Source organism: Hemiscyllium ocellatum, chromosome 31 (assembly GCF_020745735.1).
Source record: "Hemiscyllium ocellatum isolate sHemOce1 chromosome 31, sHemOce1.pat.X.cur, whole genome shotgun sequence".
Taxonomy (NCBI): domain Eukaryota; kingdom Metazoa; phylum Chordata; class Chondrichthyes; order Orectolobiformes; family Hemiscylliidae; genus Hemiscyllium; species Hemiscyllium ocellatum.
Genome location: NC_083431.1, coordinates 10196956 through 10221179, shown reverse-complemented (window position 1 = coordinate 10221179; position 24224 = coordinate 10196956). Strand labels below are relative to the sequence as shown.

The window sequence follows — 24224 nt, the reverse complement described above, 5'->3', positions numbered from 1 at the left end:
CTCACTGGCCTGGGGTTTAAGCCCCACTCCAGAGCTTTGCGCTCTGACAGGCTGGCATGCCGGGTGCCCTGCTGGAGGAAGCGCCGAACTGTTGGAGGAGCTACCTTTCAAATGAACGTTAAACTGAGGCCACAACTGGAACATCTCTGCTGGACATACAAGACCCCACGGTCTATTTTGCAGGATGCCTCACAGCACCAGCCTCGGGCGACTGTCTGTGTGGAGTTTGCACATTCTCCCTGTGTCTGCGTGGGTTTCCTCCGGGTGCTCCGGTTTCCTCCCACAGTCCAAAGATGTGCAGGTTAGGTGAATTGGCCATGCTAAATTGCCCGTAGTTATAGGTGAAATAGCCAGAGGGTAACGGGTATGGGTGGGTTGCTCTTCAGAGGGTCGGTGTGGACTGGTTGGACTGAAGGGCCTGTTTCCACACTGTAGGGAATGTAATCATTTTGAAAAAGAGCAGCATTCATTGTGCCATATCCCCAACAATATTAATCCCTCAATGAACACGACAGAAGGAGATTACCTAGTGATGATCCAGCACTATTTGCAATTTGGCGGTCACACTTCCTACATTACAACTTCGAAAAATACTTAGCCAAACGATCGGAGATTGTGAAATGCACGTCCTGTCTTGAAGGACAACAGCTTAGGGATCTTACTTGCCGGTCCTGCTGTCCCATAACTTCACTGATTTGTCAAACGATGCACTAGCAATGAGCCGAGTGTCAGGGGAGAAACAGACTTCATTGATCAGAGCCTGATGGCCTGTCAATCGTGCCACGGGCTTTTTAGCCTCTGCGGGAGTCCAGAGGAAAAGTGTGAAGTCGTCCGAGCCCGAAACCAGCCTCTCCTGCTCCTGACCCTAAAGAGATAACGAAAAGGAGAGGACGTTAAGACCAGTTTGTTGACAGAGACGTGAATAATAAAGTCTGCTCCAACATAGATTGCTCACATTCCCACCATGGCTTGAGCCTTTTGTGCCATGTGCTTTGCCCCTGCTGGGTATTACACTGGGCTTTTGGGCATTTCATACACTTGGACACACAAATCTCTTCATCCCTCTTAATTAATATAATGTCCTGAATTTTTATTTTCTTTTCTCAAAAGACCCCTTACTTTTCCACAAGCCACACACTTGCCTGCTCATTTACTCAGTCTGTCTCTGCAACATTTTGAAAGCACTTAGCGTGCTGCTGCACTCAATGCCATTGGTAACATTGGACGTACAACTCTCTGCTCCTTCATCCTAACTATTGATGATTTAGGGTTATTATTGAACAAAAGGAGACAGTTCAGCTCATCGTGTCCAGGCCAGCACTCTAGAGCAATCCAGTCAGCCCCCTTCCACCACTCTATCCCCCTCAATCACCTATCCAATTTCCTTTTGAAATCATTGATGATCTCTACTTCCGTACCCCTCATAAGCAGTAAACACCTGGGCATTGCCACCAGTTGGACATAAACTGCACACGGAGGTATCCGGTGATGGCTGAGGGCCAGTGTGCACAGGGATATTGGGAACTGGCAGTAAAATGCCACAAGATAACAGGACTGGTGCAGGTACGATGAGCCAAACGGCCTCCTTCCAAGCCGAAACAATTCGGAGATTCAGCGCAGCTCTCTAGGAAACACAAATCACATTGCACTAAACAGGACCTACTCCCCTTAAGCCCACACATCACCACCCCCCAGCTAATTAGCAATCTACTTCACAACATTTCGTCCAATGTCTTTCATTTATCCATTCAAGAAATCCATGTGCGGAACTTATTAATTGTCAATTAAATGTCAGGCCACCTGCAGCAGATCTTGGAAATCAATAGCTTTGATTTTTTCCCCCTATTTTGTTTCCTCACCCTGGTTTGTTGATATCTCTGCAGGGCCTTTTGCTTCAGTTCTTCCACTGCAAAATAAAACATTAGGAGAAAATGAGACTCCAGCAGTTTTATCAACAGACTTTCATCCAGTTGATGGCCATAAATGGAGCAACATCACAGCTCCTCAGATCAATTTAAAAGCATTTTAATTGTGGTAACCTGCAGGAAAAAGACTTCCCAGTCGCACTGTTTCCAGTTCCCTGCATGACTTGACTAAGCTGGGCTATATTTAGAACATGTTACAGAGTGGGAGAGGGATGGAGTGTAGAGAGAGGGAGAGGCACTTTATACAAGTCAGTGCTGCTTCAACAACAACAACTCACATTAATATAGATCCAGCAGTCATAGCCCATGTCAGCACTAATGACATGGGGGGGGCACAAAGGTCTGTAGTGAAGTTAGGTGCTAATTATAAAGTAGAACCTCAGCAAAGTAATTATCTCTGGGTTACTATCTGAACCATGCAGGTACATGGTGAATAATTAGATTTTTTTTAGATTAGATTACTTACAGTGTGGAAACAGGCCCTTCGGCCCAACAAGTCCACACCGACCCGCCAAAGCGCAACCCACCCATACCCCTACATTTACCCCTTACCTAACACTACAGGCAATTTAGCATGGCCAATTCACCTGACCCACACATCTTTGGACTGTGGGAGGAAACCGGAGCACCCGGAGGAAACCCACGCAGACACGGGAAGAACGTGCAAACTCCACACAGTCAGTCGCCTGAGGCAGGAATTGAACCCGGGTCTCTGGCGCTGTGAGGCAGCAGGGCTAACCACTGTGCCACCATGCCGCTGGCAAAGTGAATGTATGGCTCAAAGACTATTTGGGAACTAGGTTGCGGTTCGTGGGATACTGGCAGTAGTTTTGAGAGAAAAAAAAAGGTCTACCACTGGGACTGTCACCAGCTGAACCATTCAGGGACTGGTATTCTTGCAAGCCCCAACACCAGGGAAGCAGAGAGGGCTTTAAAAGTAAGTGAGTTGGGCTAGGTGATGGACTGACGTACATGCAATGAAAGGGAGACAGCTGAGGCAGGACAACAAAATATTTTAGATGGAAAATTATGGGACGAAAAGGGTCGTTCAGTAAAAAAACCATCAGTCAATGCCACTTGCTACAAACATTACAAATGGCATAAAGCAATAGTACACATTTATGTCACTCATTGAAGTGAATGAATATCTGATAGCAATTACAAAGACACAGTTTGAGAATAACAAGTTTGGGATCTGGATATTGAAGGGTACATTCCATTCAAAAAGTATAGGAAGTTTGGTAAAGGCAGAGGGATGCACTCCAAGCAAAGGTATTCCTGGTGGAATAATTAGCTGAGGAGATCAGAATGAAGAGACTGCTGGGGTTGTGAAGAACAACTATAAGGAAAATAAATCATTGGTTGGTGTGATCTGCAGTAAGTGAATGGTACCTGACGAAGGGAGGGGGATACGAGGGGCTTGTGATAAAGGGACAGCAATAACGACAGGGATTTTAATCTACAGGCAGTTCCTGGGTTCCAGTCGAGAATCCATTCGGAAGTTGGTTTGTTGGAACACAATGCAAGACACCGTAAAGCAGCCAATTGTGAGTACAGGAAATGTTAGTATGCTTGGGTCTTGAAAGTTACAATTGTGGATGGGATCAGTTCATAAGTACAAGCATTTGTAAACCAGGGACTCCCTGTACAAACAATTACAGCTGAAAAAAACATCATGTTGGCGATAACAACCTCGATAAGGGGGTTCAGTATCTTCAAGCTATATATTCTGAAAATGGCCAGACAGCAGGCTTGTACTCGACTTGGTATTGTGTAATGTGACAGGGTTCATTCATGACCTCAGAATAAAGGCACCTCTAGGTAGAAGCCATCATAATTTGATTGAATTTTACATAGCGTCATAGAGATGTACAGCAAGGAAACAGACCCTTCGGTCCAACCAGTCCATGCTGACCAGATATCCCAACCCAATCTAGTCCCACCTGCCAGCTCCCGGCCCATATCCCTCCAAACCCTTCCTATTCATATACTCATCCAGATGTCTCTTAAATGTTGCAATTGTACCAGCCTCCACCACATCCTCTGGCAGCTCATTCCATACACATACCACCCTCTGTGTGAAAAAGTTGCCCGTTAGGTCTCTTTTATATCTTTCCCCTCTATCCATGCCCCTCAAAATTTTGTAAACCTCTATAAGGTCACCCCTCAGCCTCTGACACTCCTGGGAAAACTGCCCCAGTCTGTTCAGCCTCTCCCTGTAGCTCAAATCCTCCAACCCTTGTAACATCCTTGTAAATCTTTTCTGAACCCTTTCATGTTTCACAACATCTTTCCGATAGGTAGGAGACCAAAATTGCATGCAATATTCCAACAGTGGCCTAACCAATGTTCTGTCCAGCCGCAACATGACCTTCCAACTCCTGTACTCAATACTCTGACCAATAAAGGAAAGCATACCAAACGCCTTCTTCACTATCCTATCTACCTGCGACTCCACTTTCAGGGAGCTATGAACCTGCACTCCAAGGTCTCTTTGTTCAGCAACACTCCCTAGGACAATACTAGGATTATACACTTAAAGTCCTGCTAAGATTTGCTTTCCCAAAATGCAGCACCTCACATTTATTTGAATTAAACTCCATCTGCCACTTCTCAGCCCATTGGCCCATCTGGTCCAGATCCTGTTGTAATCTGAGGTAACCCTCTTCGCTGTCCACTACACCTCCAATTTTGGTGTCATCTGCAAACTTACTAACTGTACCTCATATGCTCGCATCCAGATCATTTATGTAAATGACAAAAAATAGAGGGCCCAGCACCAACCCTTGTGGCACTCCACTGGTCACAGGCCTCCAGTCTGAAAAACAACCCTCAACCACCACCCTTTGTCTTCTACCTTTGAGCCAGTTCTGTATCCAAATGGCTAGTTCTCCATGTATTCCTTGAGATCTAACCTTGCTAATCAGTCTCCCACAGGGAACCTTGTTGAATGCCTTACTGAAGTCCATATAGATCACATCTACTGCTTTGCCCTCATCAATCTTCTTTGTTACTTCTTCAAAAAAACTCAATCAAATTTGTTAGACATGATTTCCCACGCACAAAGCCATGTTGACTATCCTGAATCAGTCCTTGCCTTTCCAAGTACATGTACACCCTCAGGATTCTCTCCAACAACTTGCCCACCACTGAGGTCAGGCTCACTGGTCTGTAGTCCCCTGGCTTGTCTTTACTGCCCTTCTTAAATAGTGGCACCACGTCTGCCAACCTTCAATCTTTCAGCACCTCACCTGTGACTATCGAGTTTAAAAAGGAGAAAACTGGGAATACAACTAGTACTTCCTATTTAAATAAGGGAAACTGCGTGGGTATGAATGCTGAGCTAGCTGGAGTATATTAGAGTATGAAACAGTTCAATAGAGGAGTGACGGATACTTTACAGCAGTCAAAATCTAAAGAAGTTAGGGAAAGCATCAAACGCAAGGGAAAAGCATACATTTGGACAAAGGTGCATGGCAGACATGATGACTTATGAGAATACAAAGAAAAGTAGAGAATGATTAGATTAGATTCCCGAGTGTGGAAACAGGCCCCTTTGGCCCAACAAGTCCACACTGACCCTCTGACATGTAACCCACCCAGACCCGTATTTACCCCTGACTAATGCATCTAACACTGTGGGCAATTTAGCGTGGCCAATTCACCTAAACTGCACATCTTTGGACTGTGGGAGGAAACCGGAGCACCCGGGGGAAACCCAGGCAGAATCAGGGAGTATGTGCAAACTCCACACAGACAGTCACCTGAGGCGGAAATCGAACCCAGATCCCTGGCGTTGTGAGGCAGCAGTGCTAACCACTGAGCCACCGTGTCGCCCCACTGTGACTAAAAAGTTAATCAAAGCAAATAAGAGTGAGAGAAAGCTAGTTAAAAATGGATAGTATGAACTGTAAATGTTCTGTATTTGGATTTCCAAAAGGCATTTGACAAGATTCTACATGAAAAGTTATTCAGGACACACAGTAAGATATAAACACAGACAGAAGAGTAAACATAAATAGGTCTTTTTCTGATTGGCAGGATGTGACGAGTGGGGTCCCACAGGGATCTGTGCCGGGCCCCCAACTTTTTACAATTTACATCACTGACATAGATGAGGAAAATTCAGGCATGATGGCAGAAGGTACAGATGACACTAAGATAGGTAGGAAAGTATGTTGTGAAGGTGACATAGCAAGGGCGCAGACTATTTTTAGACAGGTTAAATGTGGCAGATGGAGTTTGATGTGGGATAATGTGAAGTTGTTCACTTTAGCATGAAGAATGAAAAAGCGGAGGATTATTTAATCAATGAGTGAAAGACTGCAGAAGGATCCAGGTGCTCTAGTACACAAGTCAGTAAAAGTTTGGATGCTGCAATAGCAAGTGATTAAGAATGGTTAATCGGTTTATCATATGATGAATTGAAAGCAAACGTAAGGATGTTATGCCTTAGTTATGAAAGGAATGGTGAGACCACATCTTGAGTACTGCATGCATTTGTGATCTCCCTATTTAGAGAGTGATGTAAATGTGTTGGAGTAGTTCAGAGATGGTTTATGAAAATGATGCTTTGAGAATGATTGAATGTCTCCAAGGAAAGTTTAGACAGACAGGGCTCGTTGTTACAAAAGTTTAGAAGAGTGAGGGGTGATTTGATGGAGGTTAGAAAATCCTGAATGGCCTCAACAAGTTGAATGTGAAAAGGATGTGGGCGAGTCCAGAACAACAGGACACTATTTTAAATGTAATCCTTTTAACGTTGGAGCAAGAGAGGAAACGTTTTCTCTCAGAGAACCATGTGACTTTGGAGCTCTGCCTCAGAATGCAGTGGAGGTAGGGTAAATTATATACCTCAAATACTAGAAGTTTAACTGTATTATCACAAACTCCACAATGTCCAGGCAGTCAATTGAGGGTGCAAGTGAGATGGGTTTCTGCCAGTAAGTTTTACGTAAGGTAAAGTTGCATTATTTAAGTGACTTATGCTGCAAATAAAGTATAACAGCGACGTGAATATCCCTTGCATTACATTTCTATTACTCAGTGTGTGTTTTTAATTTGGATTATGTGGACTGGATTACTTGATCAAATGGCATATTCGATCTACGAGTGTCCCATAGATACTGGTTAATGAAAAGCTTGCTGTACATCCTTAAATAAGACAACAAAAATTGGGGATTTTCTCTTTGAATATAAGTATAAAGACAAATATTGGCTGAGGAGACAGGCAATGGAAAGGCAGCGCGATTACCCACGGGAATCATCACTCTCCTGTGGTACAATTGTGGCTTCTGCTGGTTCGAAGGACCCAGTTCGCAGGACGTAGTCAGTGCTGAGTGCCATTGTGTTTACCCAGTGTGCATGGCCCTGGAGTGTTCTGCACATAACCCCCTGAAAACAGATCACACATACAATTTATAAAACAGTGACCAAACTGGCCCCTGAATATTTGTTCTGTTTTGTTTTGCTAAGACCTTAGTATACAGTGGAGCACATTCACAATATCAAGTGTGCAATCAGTATGTACATATATGCTGACTGTGCACACACCAATTTAACATGAAGTGAGTTTTGAAAAGATTTGTAGCTCAGGTTGAGGTTCTGGATACAAGTTTGCTCGCTGAGCTGGAAGGTTCGTTTTCTGACATTTCATCACTAGGTAACATCATCAGCGAGTCCCTGAATGAAGCACTGGTGGTATGGCCCGCTTTCTATTTATGTGTTTAGGTTTCCTTCGGTTGATGACGTCATTTCCTGTGGTGACGCATTTCCTGTCCTTTTTCTCAGGGGGTGGGAAATGGGATCCAAGTCAATGTATTTGTTGTTAGAGTTCCATTTGAAATGTCATGCTTCTAGGAATTCTCATGCGTGTCTCTGTTTGGCTTGTTCTAGGATGGATGTGTTGTCCCAGTTGAAGTGGTGTCCTTCCTCATCCATATGCAAGGATACTAGTGAGAGGGGGTCATATCTTTTTGTGGCTAGTTGGTGTTCATGTATCCTGGTAGCTAGTTTTCTGCCAGTTTGTCCAATGTAGGGTTTGATACAGTTCTTGAAAGGTATTTTGTAAATGACATGGGTGTTCTGTTGGTTTGTCTGTAGGTTTTGTTGTTGAAGCTTGAATTATCATCAGGGTGCTGGCAGGTGGGACTAGATTGGGTTGGGATATCTGGTCGGCATGGATGGGTTGGACCGGAGGGTCTGTTTCCATGCTGTACATCTCTATGATTCTGTGACTCTAAGCTAGTGAACCAATGCCTTACCACCCATTTCAGCTTCAACAACAAAACCTGCAAACAAAGGAAAGGTACACCCATGGGATCTCCGATATCAGGGGTCTGAGCAGAGCCTCAAGCAAACAGCTCTGCCAACCATCCAACCCAAACTTTGGGTCTGCTACGTGGATGACACCTTTGTCATCACTAAAGGAAGTAAATTAGAGGAAACCTTCAAGACCATCGATTATCCCCTTACTGGCATAAAATTCACTAAAGAGGAGGAAAGCAACAACAAACTGCCATTCCTGGATATCACAGTAGAATGAACAGCTAATGGGGAACTTCAAACCAGCGTCCTCAGGAAAACAACACATACAGTCCAAATATTGAACTACAGAAGCAATCATCCCAATATCCACAAACAGAGCTGCATCAGAAAATTATTCCAATGAATCACCACATACTGCAGCACAGAGGAACTAAGAAGAGCAGAGGAAAATCACCTTTACCGTATATTCAAAAAGAACGGGTACCCAATGAACACAGTCCGCCGGTTTTTCAGCAACAAACCCAAACAAGCAGACAAAACACATTCAGAAATCTGAGCCACTCTCCCCTACATCAAAGACAGCTCAGAAATGACAGCCAGACTACTCAGCCCCCTTGGCCCACAAACCCACCAACACACTAAAACAGCAGCTAATGAACTTGAAAGGCCCTATACAGACAATAAACAAAACTAATGTTATTTACAAAATACTTGCAAGAACCATAACAAACACTACATTGGACAAACTGGCAGAAAACTAGCCACCAGGATAGATGAACACCAACTAGCCACAAAAAGACATGACCCACTCTCACTAGTATCCTCACATATAGATAAGGAAGGACACCACTTCGACTGGGACAACACATCCATCCTAGGACGAGCCAAACAGAGAGACACACAAGAATTCCTAGAAGCATGGCATTCCAACCGGAACTCTATCAACAAATACACTGACTTGGATCCCATTTACCAACCCTGAGAAAAGGAACAGGAAATGACTTAACCACAGGAAATGACATCACCAACCCAAGGAAACCTAAACACATAAATCAAAAGCAGGCCATACCACCAGTGCTTCATTTGGAGGCTCACTGATGAGGTTACCTAGAATGGTGATGAAACATTTGAGAACGAAGCTACCAGCTCAGCGAGCAAACCTACATCCAGAATTTAACACAAAGCCCCCCTCTGAGCTCCAACACTGAAACTGATGCCTCACTAACAAAGAATTAAGAGTAAAACAAAGAACTTCAGAAATCTGAAACTAAAACAATAATTGTTGGAGAAACTCAGCAGGTCTGGCAGCATCTGTGGAAAGAAAAACACAGAGTTGACATCTTGGGTTCAGTGATCCATCTTCAGAATTGAACATCTTGAGAATGGTCTTCGATGACTTTAAAAAAAAGCACACCTTGTTGCCATGACAACATACCCAGGGAAATTCATCTTGCAGAGAGAATACACAGCCAGCAATTAGAATCAAATTGACAGGATAAAGGAGGGGTGGTGATGGGGTTTGATAGGGTAGATGTACAGGAAATGGTTCCACACACAGTGAATCCAAATCGAGTCCAGAAATCTAATATAATAACCAATAAATCCAAAAAAAAATCAAAGCTTCATTTTCTAACCATCCTGTTCAGACTTGCAATAATACAAATCTGGTGCAGGTGAGACATCCTGGCTCAGAGCTAGGGACATTGCCACTGCACCAAAAGAACCCATTCAACTGGCAGATTCTTTTCTTAAATGCTCAGAGATGTTATAATGCATGTTGGAGCAGGTGGGCCTTGAACCTAGGGATCCCAGCTCAGAGGTAGGGACATTACCACTGTGCAACAAGGTTCTAGACTTTTTTTTGATAAAACAGATTCAGTAAAGCTTCAATGAAATGAGATTTTGGACAGGCTGATGACCTGTCTGTCGTAGAATCCCTACAATGTGGAAAGAGGCCATTCTGCCGATGGAGTCCACGCTGACCCCCTGAAGAGCAACCCATCCAGATGCAGGCCCCACCTTAATCCCTTAACCCCACATTCTCCCACATCCAATCCACCATATCCCTGGATACCAGTGGCAATTCAGCTTGGCCAATCCACTAACCTGAATATTTTTAGACTGTGGGAGGAAACCCATGCGCACACGGGGAGAATGTGCAAACTCCACACAGTGACCTGAGGGAATCGAACCCGGGTCACTGCTGCTGTGAGCCACTGTGCCATCCATGCTTTTTGTCTTTTGTTTGACATCTCTGAAAGTGGGTTTGTCAGATGGATCATCCCCTCAGCACTTATCGCTGAAGGTGATGCAAACATTCCAACCTTGTCCCTTGCCCTCATGTGCAGAGCTCCTCTATCACTGAGCCAAACAATTCATGAACTAAACTTTTTATTTAACCTAATTTTCTAATCAACCTGTTCAGAGAGATGCCTCTGGAGCAGGTGGGACTTGATCCTGGGGCTCTCGGTCCAGGGACAATGACTTTATCTATGCAATAAAGCGTATTATTGCTTTCAACTGTTTACTGAAACACCTACTTCATGCTGTAGAATCCTTTTTGCTTCCAGTGAGGAGCCAGTTCTCATATTGAACTTGGGATATTGTACGGTGCATCTACAGCAGTTGGATAGTCTCAGCAGTATCAACCCTCCAGCCCACAAACCTTCCTCTCTCTCTTTCCCCACTGTCCACAGATACCCCCTCCATAACATAAGACTGAAATAAACGCACAGAGTCTAGTATCCCGTCACCAAGTCACCCTCTATTTACATGTGCACAGTATATTGATTCTGACTAGCTAACCCAAGAGTCAGTCCTTAGACTGAGGAGACTCTCTGAATTTCCTGTTTATATTTTCTTTCCTTTTTTTTGAAAACTTTATTCAATAATTCCACCACCAGGAAACCACCCATTGAACCAGTAACACGGAAAGCCCAATAAGGGCAATGCTTTATCTGTGTCAGCCAGAGCTCCCTGACTGGGACTGTTAACCTGGCCCACGTTCCAGTCACTACAAAGCCCCTTTCACCTGGCTCTCATACCGCTCAGACCACTGCTTCAAAGAGTGAACCCTACTCACGTCTTGGGCCCTCCACACTTTTATCGTTCTGTCCTGCGAGGAGGAAAAGATGAGCCCATCACCGCCCCATTTTACACAGGTCACCGACTGCGTGTGTCCCGTCAGGATCTTGTCACAGAGTCCCAGCATCGTGTCCCAGATTCGGATGCTGCAGTCCTTGGACGCACTGGCCAGGTAACGACACTGTGGATTTCTGCCCGGAAAAACAAAACAAAACATAGCACTTTGTTAAAGAGGGAGAATCGCGCTTTAAAATAAAATTGTACCTTATTTTGAATTAAAACTTCATTGCTGTGAATGAGAAAGGAAGTCCAGTTAGGCATGGAGCCGGTCACAACTTTATCAGACCCACTTTCCCTTTCCCAGCATCAATCCTGTCCATCCTGAGAATGTTAATAAATTTTGGTCAACGGAACTGTTACAGTGCAGGAGGTGGCCATTCAGCCCAACACGTCTGCTTTAGCTCTCCGAAAGACAAAAACCCAATTGCTCGTCCTCCTCTCTTCATGTTATCCTTTTTCAACTAACAGTCTAATTCTCTTTTGAATGCTTTGATTGAACCTGCCTCCACCACATTCTCAGGCAGTGCCTACCAGACTCTAACATCAAGGCAGTGCATACCAGACCCTAAACACTCTATGACCCTATGTGTGTCATAGTTATAGAGATGTACAGAACAGAAACAGACCTTTTGGTCCAACATGTCCATTCCAACCAGCTATCCCAAATTAATCTCGTCCCCTTTGCCAGCATTTGGCCCATTTCCCTCCAAACCCTTCCTATTCACGTACCCATCCAGATGCCTTTTCAAAACCGTAATTGTACCAGCCTCCATCACTTCCTCTGGCAGCTCATTCCATACTCAAACCAGCCTAAGTTTCCCCTTAGATCTCTTTTTAATCTTTCCCTTCTCATTGTAAACCTATGCCCTCTAGTTTTAGACTCCCCCAGCCTGGGAAAATGACATGGTCTATTCAGCCTCATGATTTTATAAACCTCTGTAAGGTCATCCCTCAGCCTCTGACCCTAGAGGGTAAAACACCCCAGCCTTATTCAGCCTTTCCCTGTAGCTCAAATCTTCGAGGAGAAAGTGAGGTCTGCAGATGCTGGAGATCAGAGCTGAAAATGTGTTGCTGGGCTTATGCCGAAACATCGAATCTCCTGCTCCTTGGATGCTGCCTGACCTGCTGAGCTTTTCCAGCAACACATTTTCAGCTCTCTAGCTCAAATTCCAACAATCCCAGCAATAATTATGTAAGTTTTTTTCTGAACTTACCCTTTCAAGAGTAACAACACCCTTTCTATAGCAGGGAGACCAGAATTGAATGCAGTATTCTAAAAGTGGTCTCACTAATGTCCTGTACAGCCACACCATGACCTCCCAACTCCTATACTCAGTGCACTGACCAATATAGGCATGTTTACCAAACACTTTCTGCACCCTGTCTTCCTGCAACTCCACCTTCAAGGAACTATGCACCTATTGTTCAGCAACACTCCCAAAGGCCCTACCATTAACTGTGTAAGTCCTGCCCTGGTTTCCTTTAACAATCTAAACTTAAACTCCATCTGCCAATCCTTGGCCCAATTATCAAGGTACCGTTATACTCTGAGATAATCTTCTCTAGTGTCAACAGTGGTATCTGCAAACTTACTAACCAAATACCTTCTATATTCACATCTAAATCATTTATATAAAACAAAAGAAAAAAGCAGTGGATCCTGTGAAAAAAGTTTTTCACGTGTTTTTTTGCATCTGTTATGAATCACTTTGAATCTGTGCCAGCTTACTCTCAATCCTTTCTTGAGGGGCAACATTTTCTTCCACTTAGTGTCCACGATTCTGAATGCATCTATCAGATATCCACATCCCCCAGGAAAACAGCTCAAACTTTTTAAAATCGACCTTCACAATAGGGGTCCTTCATCCTTGGATTCATTCTTGTGCATCTTTCCTGCATTCTCCTCCAAAGGTGTGTGCAGTTCAGAGTTAGACAGAATACTCCACCTCAGGCTAAGTAAGTGTCTTATGCAACTTATATCATTATATAAAGGTATGGAGCAATACAATAACATTGTATGTTGCCTTGAGTGTAACAAGTGTGAGCCCTCTAATAAAATGTCAACACATTTTATAAGCTATAAGCATCAATTCTCGTGTATCCTCTATTAGTTATGACCCACTTTGCAGTGCTTATAAATAATGCATTATCGCTCATTCAGTACAGCAAATGGAGGGGAAGTTATCTGTCCCAAAATCTCCGCTGCTCGGAAGCAGTCAGTCACTCACTGAAAGTGCGGACTCAAAGACTTTGGCACAGAATTTTGTGCTCGATGGTCCTGTGGAGGTCTGAGGGAGTACTGCACTGTTGGAGGTGCTATCTTTCAAATCACTGAGCTGCAGTGCTGATCACCAACTCAAGGTGGATGTCCTTGAGTTGTTGGCCACTGAAGTTAAAAGTGTTGTCGAAAGGACAACTGTTCGAAAGCTGGCTATGTAGTCCTTTATGAACTATTTACTCACATGTGCAGCGGTTCCCAGCAAAGATATGTAATCCATTTCGAGTGTCCTGTCAGAACCTTTCCAATTTGATTGCCTGTCCTGGGATCCCACAGGAATATCTGAAATTAAACACGCAATGTACAACTTCACCCAAAAACACACAACTTACTGAGACTTCAGAAACCACCCACCAAAAGTTTCTCCTCCCAGATTCCAGCTTACTTATTCAGGCCTCACTCAGAGAGTCCTGTTGTTTTACTGAGACAAGCAGTGTGTTCAAGAGAAATGTAAAATTCATGGCCATATTTTGAAATGCCTACTTTTTAAACAGCTCCATCTCCCTCTTAAACAGGGATTAGTTGTTGAGACAGTCAATGGAAAGCTTAAGAGTGAAAAAATAATTAATATCCAATAATTAACATTGACAGTTTGATAAGTGTAGACAAGCCCTAGAGGGGAATTTTCTTTCTTTTAAAGATTAAATACCTGACTATTCTTGCACCCAGAAGCCAGTTTTTTTCCATCAGGGGACCAGGCAATGCTCAATACCCAGTGCTTGTGACCTAAGGGAAAAGAAATGAAACCTTTTTCAGGCACATTAGTTCCTGACCATTTTGCCGACTTTGAATTATTAATGAAAGACACATCGCTCAAATGGAAAATTAACTCATCCACTGTAACTTGTCAGAGTTTCATTGGTTCGTTAATAATCGCAAGGGCTCAATCTCATTTCACTCCTGCCATAAAAATTGCACTGAATTAAAGAGAGACAGATAATCAAAGGCAAGGCACAGAAATGGAGTGAGTTAAGAGGAAGTTTAAATTGCAATTGCCCAGAGTGGGACCATTACTGCCTTGAAATTGAGTTTTCAAAGAGGAGCATGAACAAGATTAGAGTTGTCCACAATTTTAAATAGGTTGATGCCTCATTATAAAGTAACAACATTGGATTCACATAAGTTATGTCTTCAAATGGCAATCTTCAAAGGGGCTCAATCCAACGTTATTAGGTCTTTTCACGCTGGTTAGTAGAGCAGAAATTCAGTACTGAATATAAAGAAGAACTGGTATTTATAAAGTACATTCATGATCTCAGCATGTCTCAAAGTGCTTTAAAACAAAAATCAACTATTTTTCTGTGTTGCCACGTAGGAAGTGCAACAGCTAATTAAAGCGTAGCAAGCTCTCACTCACAGAATTGTGCCAATGACCAGGTCACCAGCTTTTGTTTTGCAGGGTGTTGATTGAGAGATTGACCATATCACCATTAGTAATTCCCCTATATTTCACCTCGGTGTAATGTCCTGAGGTCCATCACAGAGTGCAGACAGGACCTTGATTTCACATCTCACCTGAAACATGGAACGGATAATGCGGAACACCTTCAGGCGTTGCCTGGATTACAGTGGGCCATAGCGTCAGGAGTAGGTCAGTCCTCCTGACTCAGTAACACCTGGTGAGCTACACTTGACATAACACGGGCTATAACACCACCTCGAATCTCAAAACCAGCCAGTCATCTTTTTGATAAATATCGCACTAATCACTTGGAAGGTAGCGCTGGGGGAATGGAACCCTCTCTGTAATTTCTTTGCACCATGCTCTGACAGACAGTGATTCCTCTATCAGTTCCAAGCCTGCACATGAAAGTGACTTTCAGAACCAGATTCTAATTGGTGTGCTAACGCTAGTCGCGACGCACAGAATTTTGGAGCAACTGCATCTGCACACAGATGTTTAGTTTAGAGGGAATACTACTCGCAGATGAGACTAACGGGGGTTTCATATAGAGTTAAGCTTCAAAGTTTGTGAGAAGATTTGTAGTTCGGGTGCTCGTTGTTGTGGTTCTGTTCGCCGAGATGGGAATTTGTGTTGCAGACGTTTCGTCCCCTGTCTAGATCTTTCCTCCGGAGGAAGGATCACAGAAGCGCTTCACAGGAGGTTCCCAAGCACTGAGGATGTCACCTAGACAGGGGACGAAACGTCTGCAACACAAATTCCCAGCTCGGCGAACAGAACCACAACAGAGTTAAGCTTCCTGTACTCTGTGCCCAAGGTGTTACACTGCTTCGGTCCCAACTGGAGAAAGAGCGCCACCTGCTGCATTTCAAATGACATTGTTCAGATGGGAAAGAACATCGACATGCCAGGTTTTAATTATAAAGAAGATAATATGGGTGGGGGGTGTATCTGGGTCACTCTAACTCTTGTGGCTGTGTCCCTAGTTCTGCGCTAGGAGACCTAGACTCAAGTCCCACCTGTTCCAGAGATGTGTAACAACATCTCTGAACAGGTTGATTAGAATATTCTTTATTAAAAAAAGTGCACCTAGACAGCGATATTCAAAACCGCTTCTGATTCGAGCCACAACTCATATTGTGAGAAAATGATTAAAATCGCTCGGCATGCGCATGCTTGGAAAATTCTTAGATATTCAAGTTAGAAATGTGAAGTTAGCAGCTAGACAGTAAATACCATTGTGGACTAATATACTGAAAATTACCTGAACAAAATGAATGGGGGGGGTCAGGTTACTAAAATTGGATACAAAATTGATGAATGGCAGGAACCATGTAATCGAAGGATTTTTTGGGGCTAGGAGTGGGGGTGTTGCAGTGGAATTCCCCAGGAGTCAGCATTGCTTTTCTTCATATATACTAACAATCTAGTTTCTCGCGTTCAGGGGCAGTTTTGAAGCTTGTAGATGACACAAAACCTGAAAGGATTGTAAACCGTGAGACGGATAGTGTGGAACTCCAAAAGGACAATGATAAGTTGGCAGAGCAGCTGGATAGGTGACAGATTAGACCCAATGCGATGAAGTGTGAGGTGATGTATTTTGGAAGAAAAAACACTGAAAGGCAATGCAGAACACAATAAAGGGGATGTCGGAGTAGAGGGGCCTGGGTGTGTGCACGAAGACCACTGTAAGTGGCAGGAATGGTAGAGAGAACAGTAAGTAAAGCATACAGCGTCCTTGGCTTTATTGATGGAGAACAAGAGCAAGGAGGTGAATTTGACCTCGTGTGAGACAATACTCAGCGAGGTTTTGTATACAGTTCAGGATACCATCTTATAGGAAGGATGTGAATACACTGGAGTGAGTGCAGAAGCAGTTCATAACAATGGTGCCATGGATCAGGAACTTCAGTTTCTGTTTAAACTGGATAAATTGGGACTGTCCTCCTTGGAGAGAAGGTGGTCTAGAGAAGGTTTAATGGAGGTTTTTACAACCATGAGTGGCCTGCATAGAAAACAAAGGAGAGAATGAAAACTATTCCTGCTCATAAAAGAAAGAAGAAAAAGAGAGCACAGATTTAATACGATGTGAAAAAGTAGTAAGGGTGAAGTATGGAAATCTTTCTCAGTCAGTGAGGAGTTAGGGTATGGAATGCACTGCCTGGAAATCTGGTAGAAGCATGTTCAAATTAAGGCATGCAAAAAGGCATTATATTTCGGTACAAATAGTTTGCAACGTTGCAGGGAAAAAGCAGAAGATTGACACGAGGTAATGACACTCAATTCACGAGATAGAGCAGGCATAATGGGCCAAATAGCCTCCTCCTGTGTTGTGACATTTCCGTGAATGTCAGAAAGGAAACAGACTGGTCGCTTGAATCCTTAGTCTTGCATTTCAGGAGAAAAGGTTATTGCAGATTGGGTTTAATTTAGATAAATGTGAGGTGTTACACTTTGATAAGGCATACCACAGCAGGACTAATACAGTTAACAGTAGGGCCCTGGGAAATGTGGCCAAACAAAGAGACGTAGGGGTGCAAGTCCATAGTTCCTTGAATATAGAGTCGCAGGTGGATGGGGTGGTGACAAAGGTGTTTGGTAATGCTTACCTTTATTGGTCAGAACATCAAGGATGAGAGTTGGAACTTCATGTTGTAGCTGTACTGGACATTGGTGAGGCCACTTTTAGAATACTGCATACAATTCATGTCACCCTTCTCCAGGAAGGATGTTATTAAACCTGAGAGTGTGCAGAAAAGATTTACAAGGATGTTGCAAGGGTTGGAGGATTTCAGTTATAGGGAGAGGCTGAACATCAGAGACTGAGGGCTGATCTTATAGAGGTTTAATCATGAGGAGTGTGGATAGGGTGAATAGCCAAAGTTTTTTTTTTGAAGACAGGGGAATCCAAAACTAGACGGCATATGTTTAGGGTGAGCGGGGTAAGATTTAAAATGGACCAGAGGGGCAATGTTTTCACCCAGAGGGTGGTGCATGTTTAGAATGAGCTGCCAGTGAAATGGTGGGGGCTGGTACAATTACAACATTTAAAAGGCATCTGGATGGATATATGAATAGGGAGGGTTTAGAGGGATATGGGCCAAATGCTGACAAATGGGATTAGGTCAAAGTTGGAAGGTCTGTTTGGTGCAGACAAGTTGGACCGAAGGGTCTGTTTCTGTACTGCATGCCTACGACGCTAAATGCTACTAACTTAATCAAGCTACAGGTATAAGCTAACAAATTAAGTCATTGCCCTCTGGTCTCACTCCCCAGTATTGTTTGAAAATGTTCTGATGTAAGGCTGGAAGGGAGACCAGTCACCTTCCCAGGGGGTGCTGCATGCATCACGATTCCAAACCAGACAGCAAAAATCTGGGACCACCCACGTTGATGTAATGGTCAAGACAGCACAACAACGCTTCTTCCTCCTCAGGAGGCTAACGAAATGCAGCATGTCGAGAAGGAACCTCAACAACTTTTACAGATGCACCATAGAAAGCAGTCTATCTGGATACATCACAGCTTGGTACAACAACTGCTCTGCCCTGGACTATGAAGATATAGAAAGTTGTGAAGACGGCCCACACCAATCTCCAATCCAATGACTTCATCGACGCTTCTCGATGATGTGGAAAGGCAGCCAACATCACCAAAGACCCCTCGCACCCCAGTTATAATCTCCTCCAACCTCTTCTGTCAGAGAGAAGATACAAAAGCTTAAACCCAAGCACCAACAGGTTCAAGAACAGCTTCCTCCTCGCTGTTTTTAGAATTCTGAATGGACCTCTCAAATTTCAAATCTAATGTTGATTTTGCTTATTGCGCACCATCTTTGCAGCCATAACATTGTATTCCTCACTTTGTTCAATCACCCCCATGTCTGGTATGGTCTGACTGGACAGCACGCTAAACTTTTACTGTACCTTGATGTGTGACAATCATAAATTAGATCAAATCAAAAAGGTTGTGTCGGAAAGAATTGTGTAACTCTCAAAGTGAACTTGCCTTTACATGTGAACTGAGGGGTTTCTGTTGACAGATCCCAGAACCGCACCGTAGTGTCCCCTGATCCACTTGCTAGATACCTTTAAACATCAGAGACAATGGGTCAATACTGCACACCGTATGCCATTAGCACCATGTACATTCAACTACACCAACCATTAGCAGTGCTACACAGTTAATAACAGAGGTGCAGTGGACCATTCTACGTATCAAATTCAGCTTCACCACTCAAACAGATCATGGCTGATCATCTCACCACTATCTCCACATCCATTAATGTCATTAGTATCCAGAAATCTATTGATTGCTGTCTAAAACACACTCAGTGACGGAGCTTCTCCAGCCCTCTCGGATAGAGGATGCCAGAGATTCACCATCTTCTATAAAAGGAAATTCCTCCTCACGAGACTAAGTTCCCTGGTTCTGGACCCACTACTCGGGGAACATCATGTCACGCCAGGTAAGTTTCAATGAGATGGCTTCTCATCCCTCAAAACTCTTGAGAATGGATGTCCAGGTGCCTCAATTTTTCCTTAAGAGAAAATCCTGCCCTTCCGAGAGATTCACCTGGAGAAGCTGCATTTCATCATCTGAAGAATTACTTCCCGAGTTTCTACACAGAGCTGATATTAAGTTCAGACGGGCACCCAAAACTCTCACGTCCCCTGCCCTAAAACACACTTACTGTGTGAAAAACTCGGGCATTTTGAGAATGCCAGAAAGTAGCATGCATTACTACGTTATACATTACGTATAATATTATGCATTACATTATGCATTCCTACACAAGTGTTTTTGTTTAAACGTAAGCAAGGGGAAGGTGTGTTTTAATATTTTTTCATATTATTTTTACAGACAATGAAGTGCCTTGAAGTGCAGACAGTTCAGAAAAGATTTACATTACCAGGATGTTGCCAGGAATGGAGGATTTGAGATATAAAAATAGACGGGAAAGGCTGGCACTTTGCTCACTGGAGCGTCGGAGGTTGAGGGGTGACCTTTTATTGAGGTTTATAAAATCATGGGGAGCATATATACAGTAAATGACAAAGATATTATCCCGAGGGTGGGTGAGTTCATAGCCAGGGGCATATTGTTGAAGTTGAAGGAGAAAGATTTAAAAACGACATATGGCGCAACTTTTTTTTTGTTTACATGGAGAGTGCTTTGTCTATGGAATGACCTTCCAGAGGAAATGGTGGATGCGGGTACAGTTACAACATTTAAAAGACACTTGGATAAATTCACAAACACAAAATGTTTGGAGAGTTATGGGCCAAACATAGGCAAGTGGGACTAGTTGAGTTTGGGATTATGTTGGGTATAGACTGGTTGGACCGAAGGGTCTGGTTCTATACTGTACGACTCAATGACTCCATTGCTGTAATGTGGGAACTATGGCAGCCAATATGCAGACAGCAAACAGCAACGTGTGAATGAGTTTTTGCAATGCTGGTAGAGGGGAATAAATACTGGGTAGGACACAGATGATAGATTCCCTGCTCCTCTTCAGAACAGGAGGTCTTCAGTATCTACCTGAGCAGGCACTTGAGACTTTGATTTACCATCACATTTCAAAGCCCTGAGCAGGCTGGGTAGGGTAGATAGGGAGAAACTACATCCACTTGTAAAAGGAACAAGAATGACAGGGTAAAGATTTAAAGAGATGCGTGAAAGTGCTAAGGGTGATGTGAGGAAATGATCTAACTCAGCGAGTAGTAAGGGAGCAGTGCCTGGAGACTGAGGCATTCAAAAGGGCATTGGATGATTATTTAGAGTCATTGAGTCATCCAGCACAGAAACAGTCCCTTCAATCCTTGCTGACCATAATCCCAAACTAAATACTACCTGTGCTTCGTCTATATCCCTCCAAACATTTCTTATTCCTGAAGTTATCCAAATGTCTTTAAAACTTTGTAGCTGTACCCACATCCACCACTTCCTCTGGAAGATCATTCCACACACAAACCACCCTCTGTTTAAAAAAAGATTGCCCCTCACGTCCTTTCTTTTATCTTTCTCCTCTCACATTAAAAATGTGCCCTCTAGTCATGAAATCACCCACTCTAGGAAAAAGACAACAGCCATTCACTTTATCTATGCCCCTCATGATTTTACAAACCTCTATAAGGTCACTCTCAACCTCCTATGGTCCAGTGAAAGAAGTCCCATTTATTTGGATAAAAATTCAGGAGACTGGGGTACGAGGCAATGATGCTAGTTTAATAAGCCTGTGCAAGTATGGTAGGCCAAATGGCCTTTACCTTTGCATAAACCTTTTATCATGTATAAGAGTACATTTCTAACAGCGCACATTCCCCCAGTACTGTACTGGAGTGGCAGCTTTAGTTTTTTAGCTCAAAACCTGTAACAGGACTTGAAGCAGGAAGTTTGTAATTGAGGGATCAGAGAGCTACCAACAGGGCCACAGCTAATGTAAAAAAAACAGATTCAAATAATTCTCTTCAAGAGACTTGCCTCCCAGTTGGACTGAAGGCCACTGAAATGACCGCTTCAGCATGTCCTTCCAAAGAGCTGGTACAACGCGTCACAGCCCGAACCCGAAACACAGCCTGCGGTTGGTAAATAATGTCGATAACATTTTCCGTTTCCACCTTTTCCTCTTGCAGTGTCTTCTCCAGCGAGGTGACAATCTCAGTCTCATGCACAAAGAATGCCAACGGCGGGGGGTCATCCTGAAATCATCAGAAAATGCAGTTTCATTTATTCACCCCCCACTGGCCACCCGCTATCCAACGGCTCTACTACAAATGAACAATGATCAACAGCAAAAGTACTTTCATACCCACACCTTCGTCACCCCAGACTGACAAGTACAGCAGATACACAGGAACCTGCAAATGCCCCAAGCCCCACACCATCCTGACCTGGAAATATATCTCTATTCCTTCAGCGTTGCTGAGTCACCTGAGCGGGGCAAATTAGGGATGGGCAATAAATGCTGGGCCCAGTCAGCGACACCTACACCCTGTCAATCAGGATAAGTAAAAAATGAACCACTGGTCATCAATCCTGACTGATACAACTTCTGTAACAAAGGTAGTTAAAGACAGTGATTTTCCTCCCCCTTGTGTCCTTGATTAAGAGCTCAGCTTGCAGGCCTGTTTTCGATTCCTCAAAGTTGAACTCTGACAGTGGGAGGTGTCTGCTTTCCTATCAGCACTCCCCCAGTGACTGTACAGCCCTGATAAAGTCTGTGCACGTATTCACAGTCACGACCTCATGTTCCATCAGAATGACATCACCGGGTCATGTGTAACTCTCTGGGTAGCAATCTTATCTCGGACTCAAGTGTTGAGAGTTCAAACCCATCCCAGGGACTTGAGCACAAAAATCTAGGCTGACACTCTATTGCAGTATTAAGAGAATCTCTCAATTCTTTGTCCATACTGAAAATTCCCTATCAAACTTTATTTTGCATATCGTATTCATTCATTGGAAAAGGAACTGCTACCTCACAGCGCCAGGGACTCAGGTTCAATTCCAGCCTCGGGCGACTGACTGTGTGGAGTCTGCACGTTCTCCCTGTGTCTGTGTGGGTTTCCTCCGGGTGCTCCGGTTTCCTCCCATAGTCCAAAGATGTGCAGGTTAGGTGGATGGGTCATGCTAAATTACCCGTAGTGTCCAGGAATGTAGAGGCTAGGTGGATTGGTCATGGGAAATTGCCCGTAGTGTCCAGGAATGTACAGGCTAGGTGGATTGACCATAGGAAATGCAGGATTACAGGAATTTTGGGGGGGGGGGGTGGCACAGGAGGAAGAGGAGAAGGTGCTGAGCTGCCTTTTTAAACCATTCCAAAAACCCAATGGCTATATTTTTTAAAATATGTTTTTAAACATATTCGCATGTGTAATGACACACCTCTGGGGCAGGAGGGACTTGGCCTTCTGGGCGAGAGGTGGGGATACTAGCACTGCACCATAAGACCCTCACTATCCAAGGCCTGGGTTTGCTTCAGAGATCAATCAGGTTCAGGTATCTTCAGGTTGGTACAACTTAAGACTTTGTTCCTGTCTACTGCAGCACAGGTGAATCCTCTGTTAACTCAACTCCTGTATGGTTAACACATACAGCTGAAAACACACAGCCACGATTGGAAGTGGGAAGACATGCGAGAGTAAGTGCCATGGTACTCCACACACGACAGTTTAAAATGTGAAATAATTTTACCTTTGCCAACAGAACATTGCACACGAGCTGCAACTTGTCTGGGGTTATGTCAACCGGAACGTCTAAAGGTGCCCCCAGAGTCTCCCCGCTCTCATCTTTGAACTGTACCAGCAGTCGCTGGCTGCCCTCCTTCATTGCTGGACACTAAACAAGAGCTGGAGAGAAAAAAATGGAGAGAGAAGCCAATCAACCATCAAGGGTTGTGAAAACTGCAGCACTTTGTAATCAGTTTGCAGATCTATCAGCAAATCAACTGATCGGGCCAAACACAGAACGGTCTGCATGAAAGAAGGTCAAATTACAAGGAAAGAAAATGCGGAAAGCTGCAACAAAAAGGGATTTGGGGTACTTGTGCACGAAACACAAAGCCAGCACCCAGGTACAGCGGGTAATCAGGAAGGCTAATGGAATGTTGGCCCTAATTTCAAGGGGGTCAGAGTATAACAGTAGGTGCTATACAAGGTGCTGGTGAGACCACACCTTAAGGACTGTGAGCAGTTTTGCTCCCCTTATAAGGGAAGGTTTTGATTCAGTGGAAGCAGTTAAAGAAAATTCACTCGGATGATCCCCAGTTAGACAGGTTGGGACTCTCCCCATTGGCATTTAGAAGAATGAAAGGAGACCTCATTGAAACCTACAGGATTCTTAAAGGCCTTGACAGGGTGATTGCTGAGAGGATGTTTCCACTCATGGGAGAGTCCAGGTCCAGAGAGCATTGTCTCAGAATAAACTGAGATGAGGAGGAACTTGCTGTCTCAGGGGGTTGTGTTCCTCTGGAAATCCTTGCCTCAGAGAGCTATGGGGGACACATACTCCGGTTTCCTCCCACAGTCCAAAGATGTGCGGGTCAGGTCAATTGGCCATGATAAATTGCCCGTAGTGTTAGGTAAGGGGTAAATGTAGGGGTATGGGTGGGTTGCGCTTCGGCGGGCCGGTGTGGACTTGTTGGGCCGAAGGGCCTGTTTCCACACTGTAAGTAATCTAATCTAATCTAATCCTGTATGCATAC

At 43.9% G+C, this 24224-nt stretch overlaps 1 protein-coding gene across 2 annotated transcripts in view; it reads right to left on the bottom strand.

Annotated features, from left to right (window-relative positions):
- nle1 (notchless homolog 1 (Drosophila)) overlaps window positions 1–24224 on the bottom strand; it is a 257228-nt gene that overhangs the window by 8884 nt on the left and 224120 nt on the right. For both annotated transcript variants that reach the window (XM_060847925.1, XM_060847927.1), the window contains exons 2-10: window positions 23216–23370; window positions 21503–21720; window positions 19025–19104; window positions 14264–14340; window positions 13799–13896; window positions 11275–11467; window positions 7184–7319; window positions 1860–1906; window positions 663–865 (exon numbers count right to left, since the gene is read on the bottom strand). In XM_060847925.1, coding sequence (XP_060703908.1) covers window positions 663–865; window positions 1860–1906; window positions 7184–7319; window positions 11275–11467; window positions 13799–13896; window positions 14264–14340; window positions 19025–19104; window positions 21503–21720; window positions 23216–23350 — 1187 coding nt within the window. In that variant the 5' untranslated portion in view covers window positions 23351–23370. The remainder of the gene's footprint in view (window positions 1–662; window positions 866–1859; window positions 1907–7183; window positions 7320–11274; window positions 11468–13798; window positions 13897–14263; window positions 14341–19024; window positions 19105–21502; window positions 21721–23215; window positions 23371–24224) is intronic.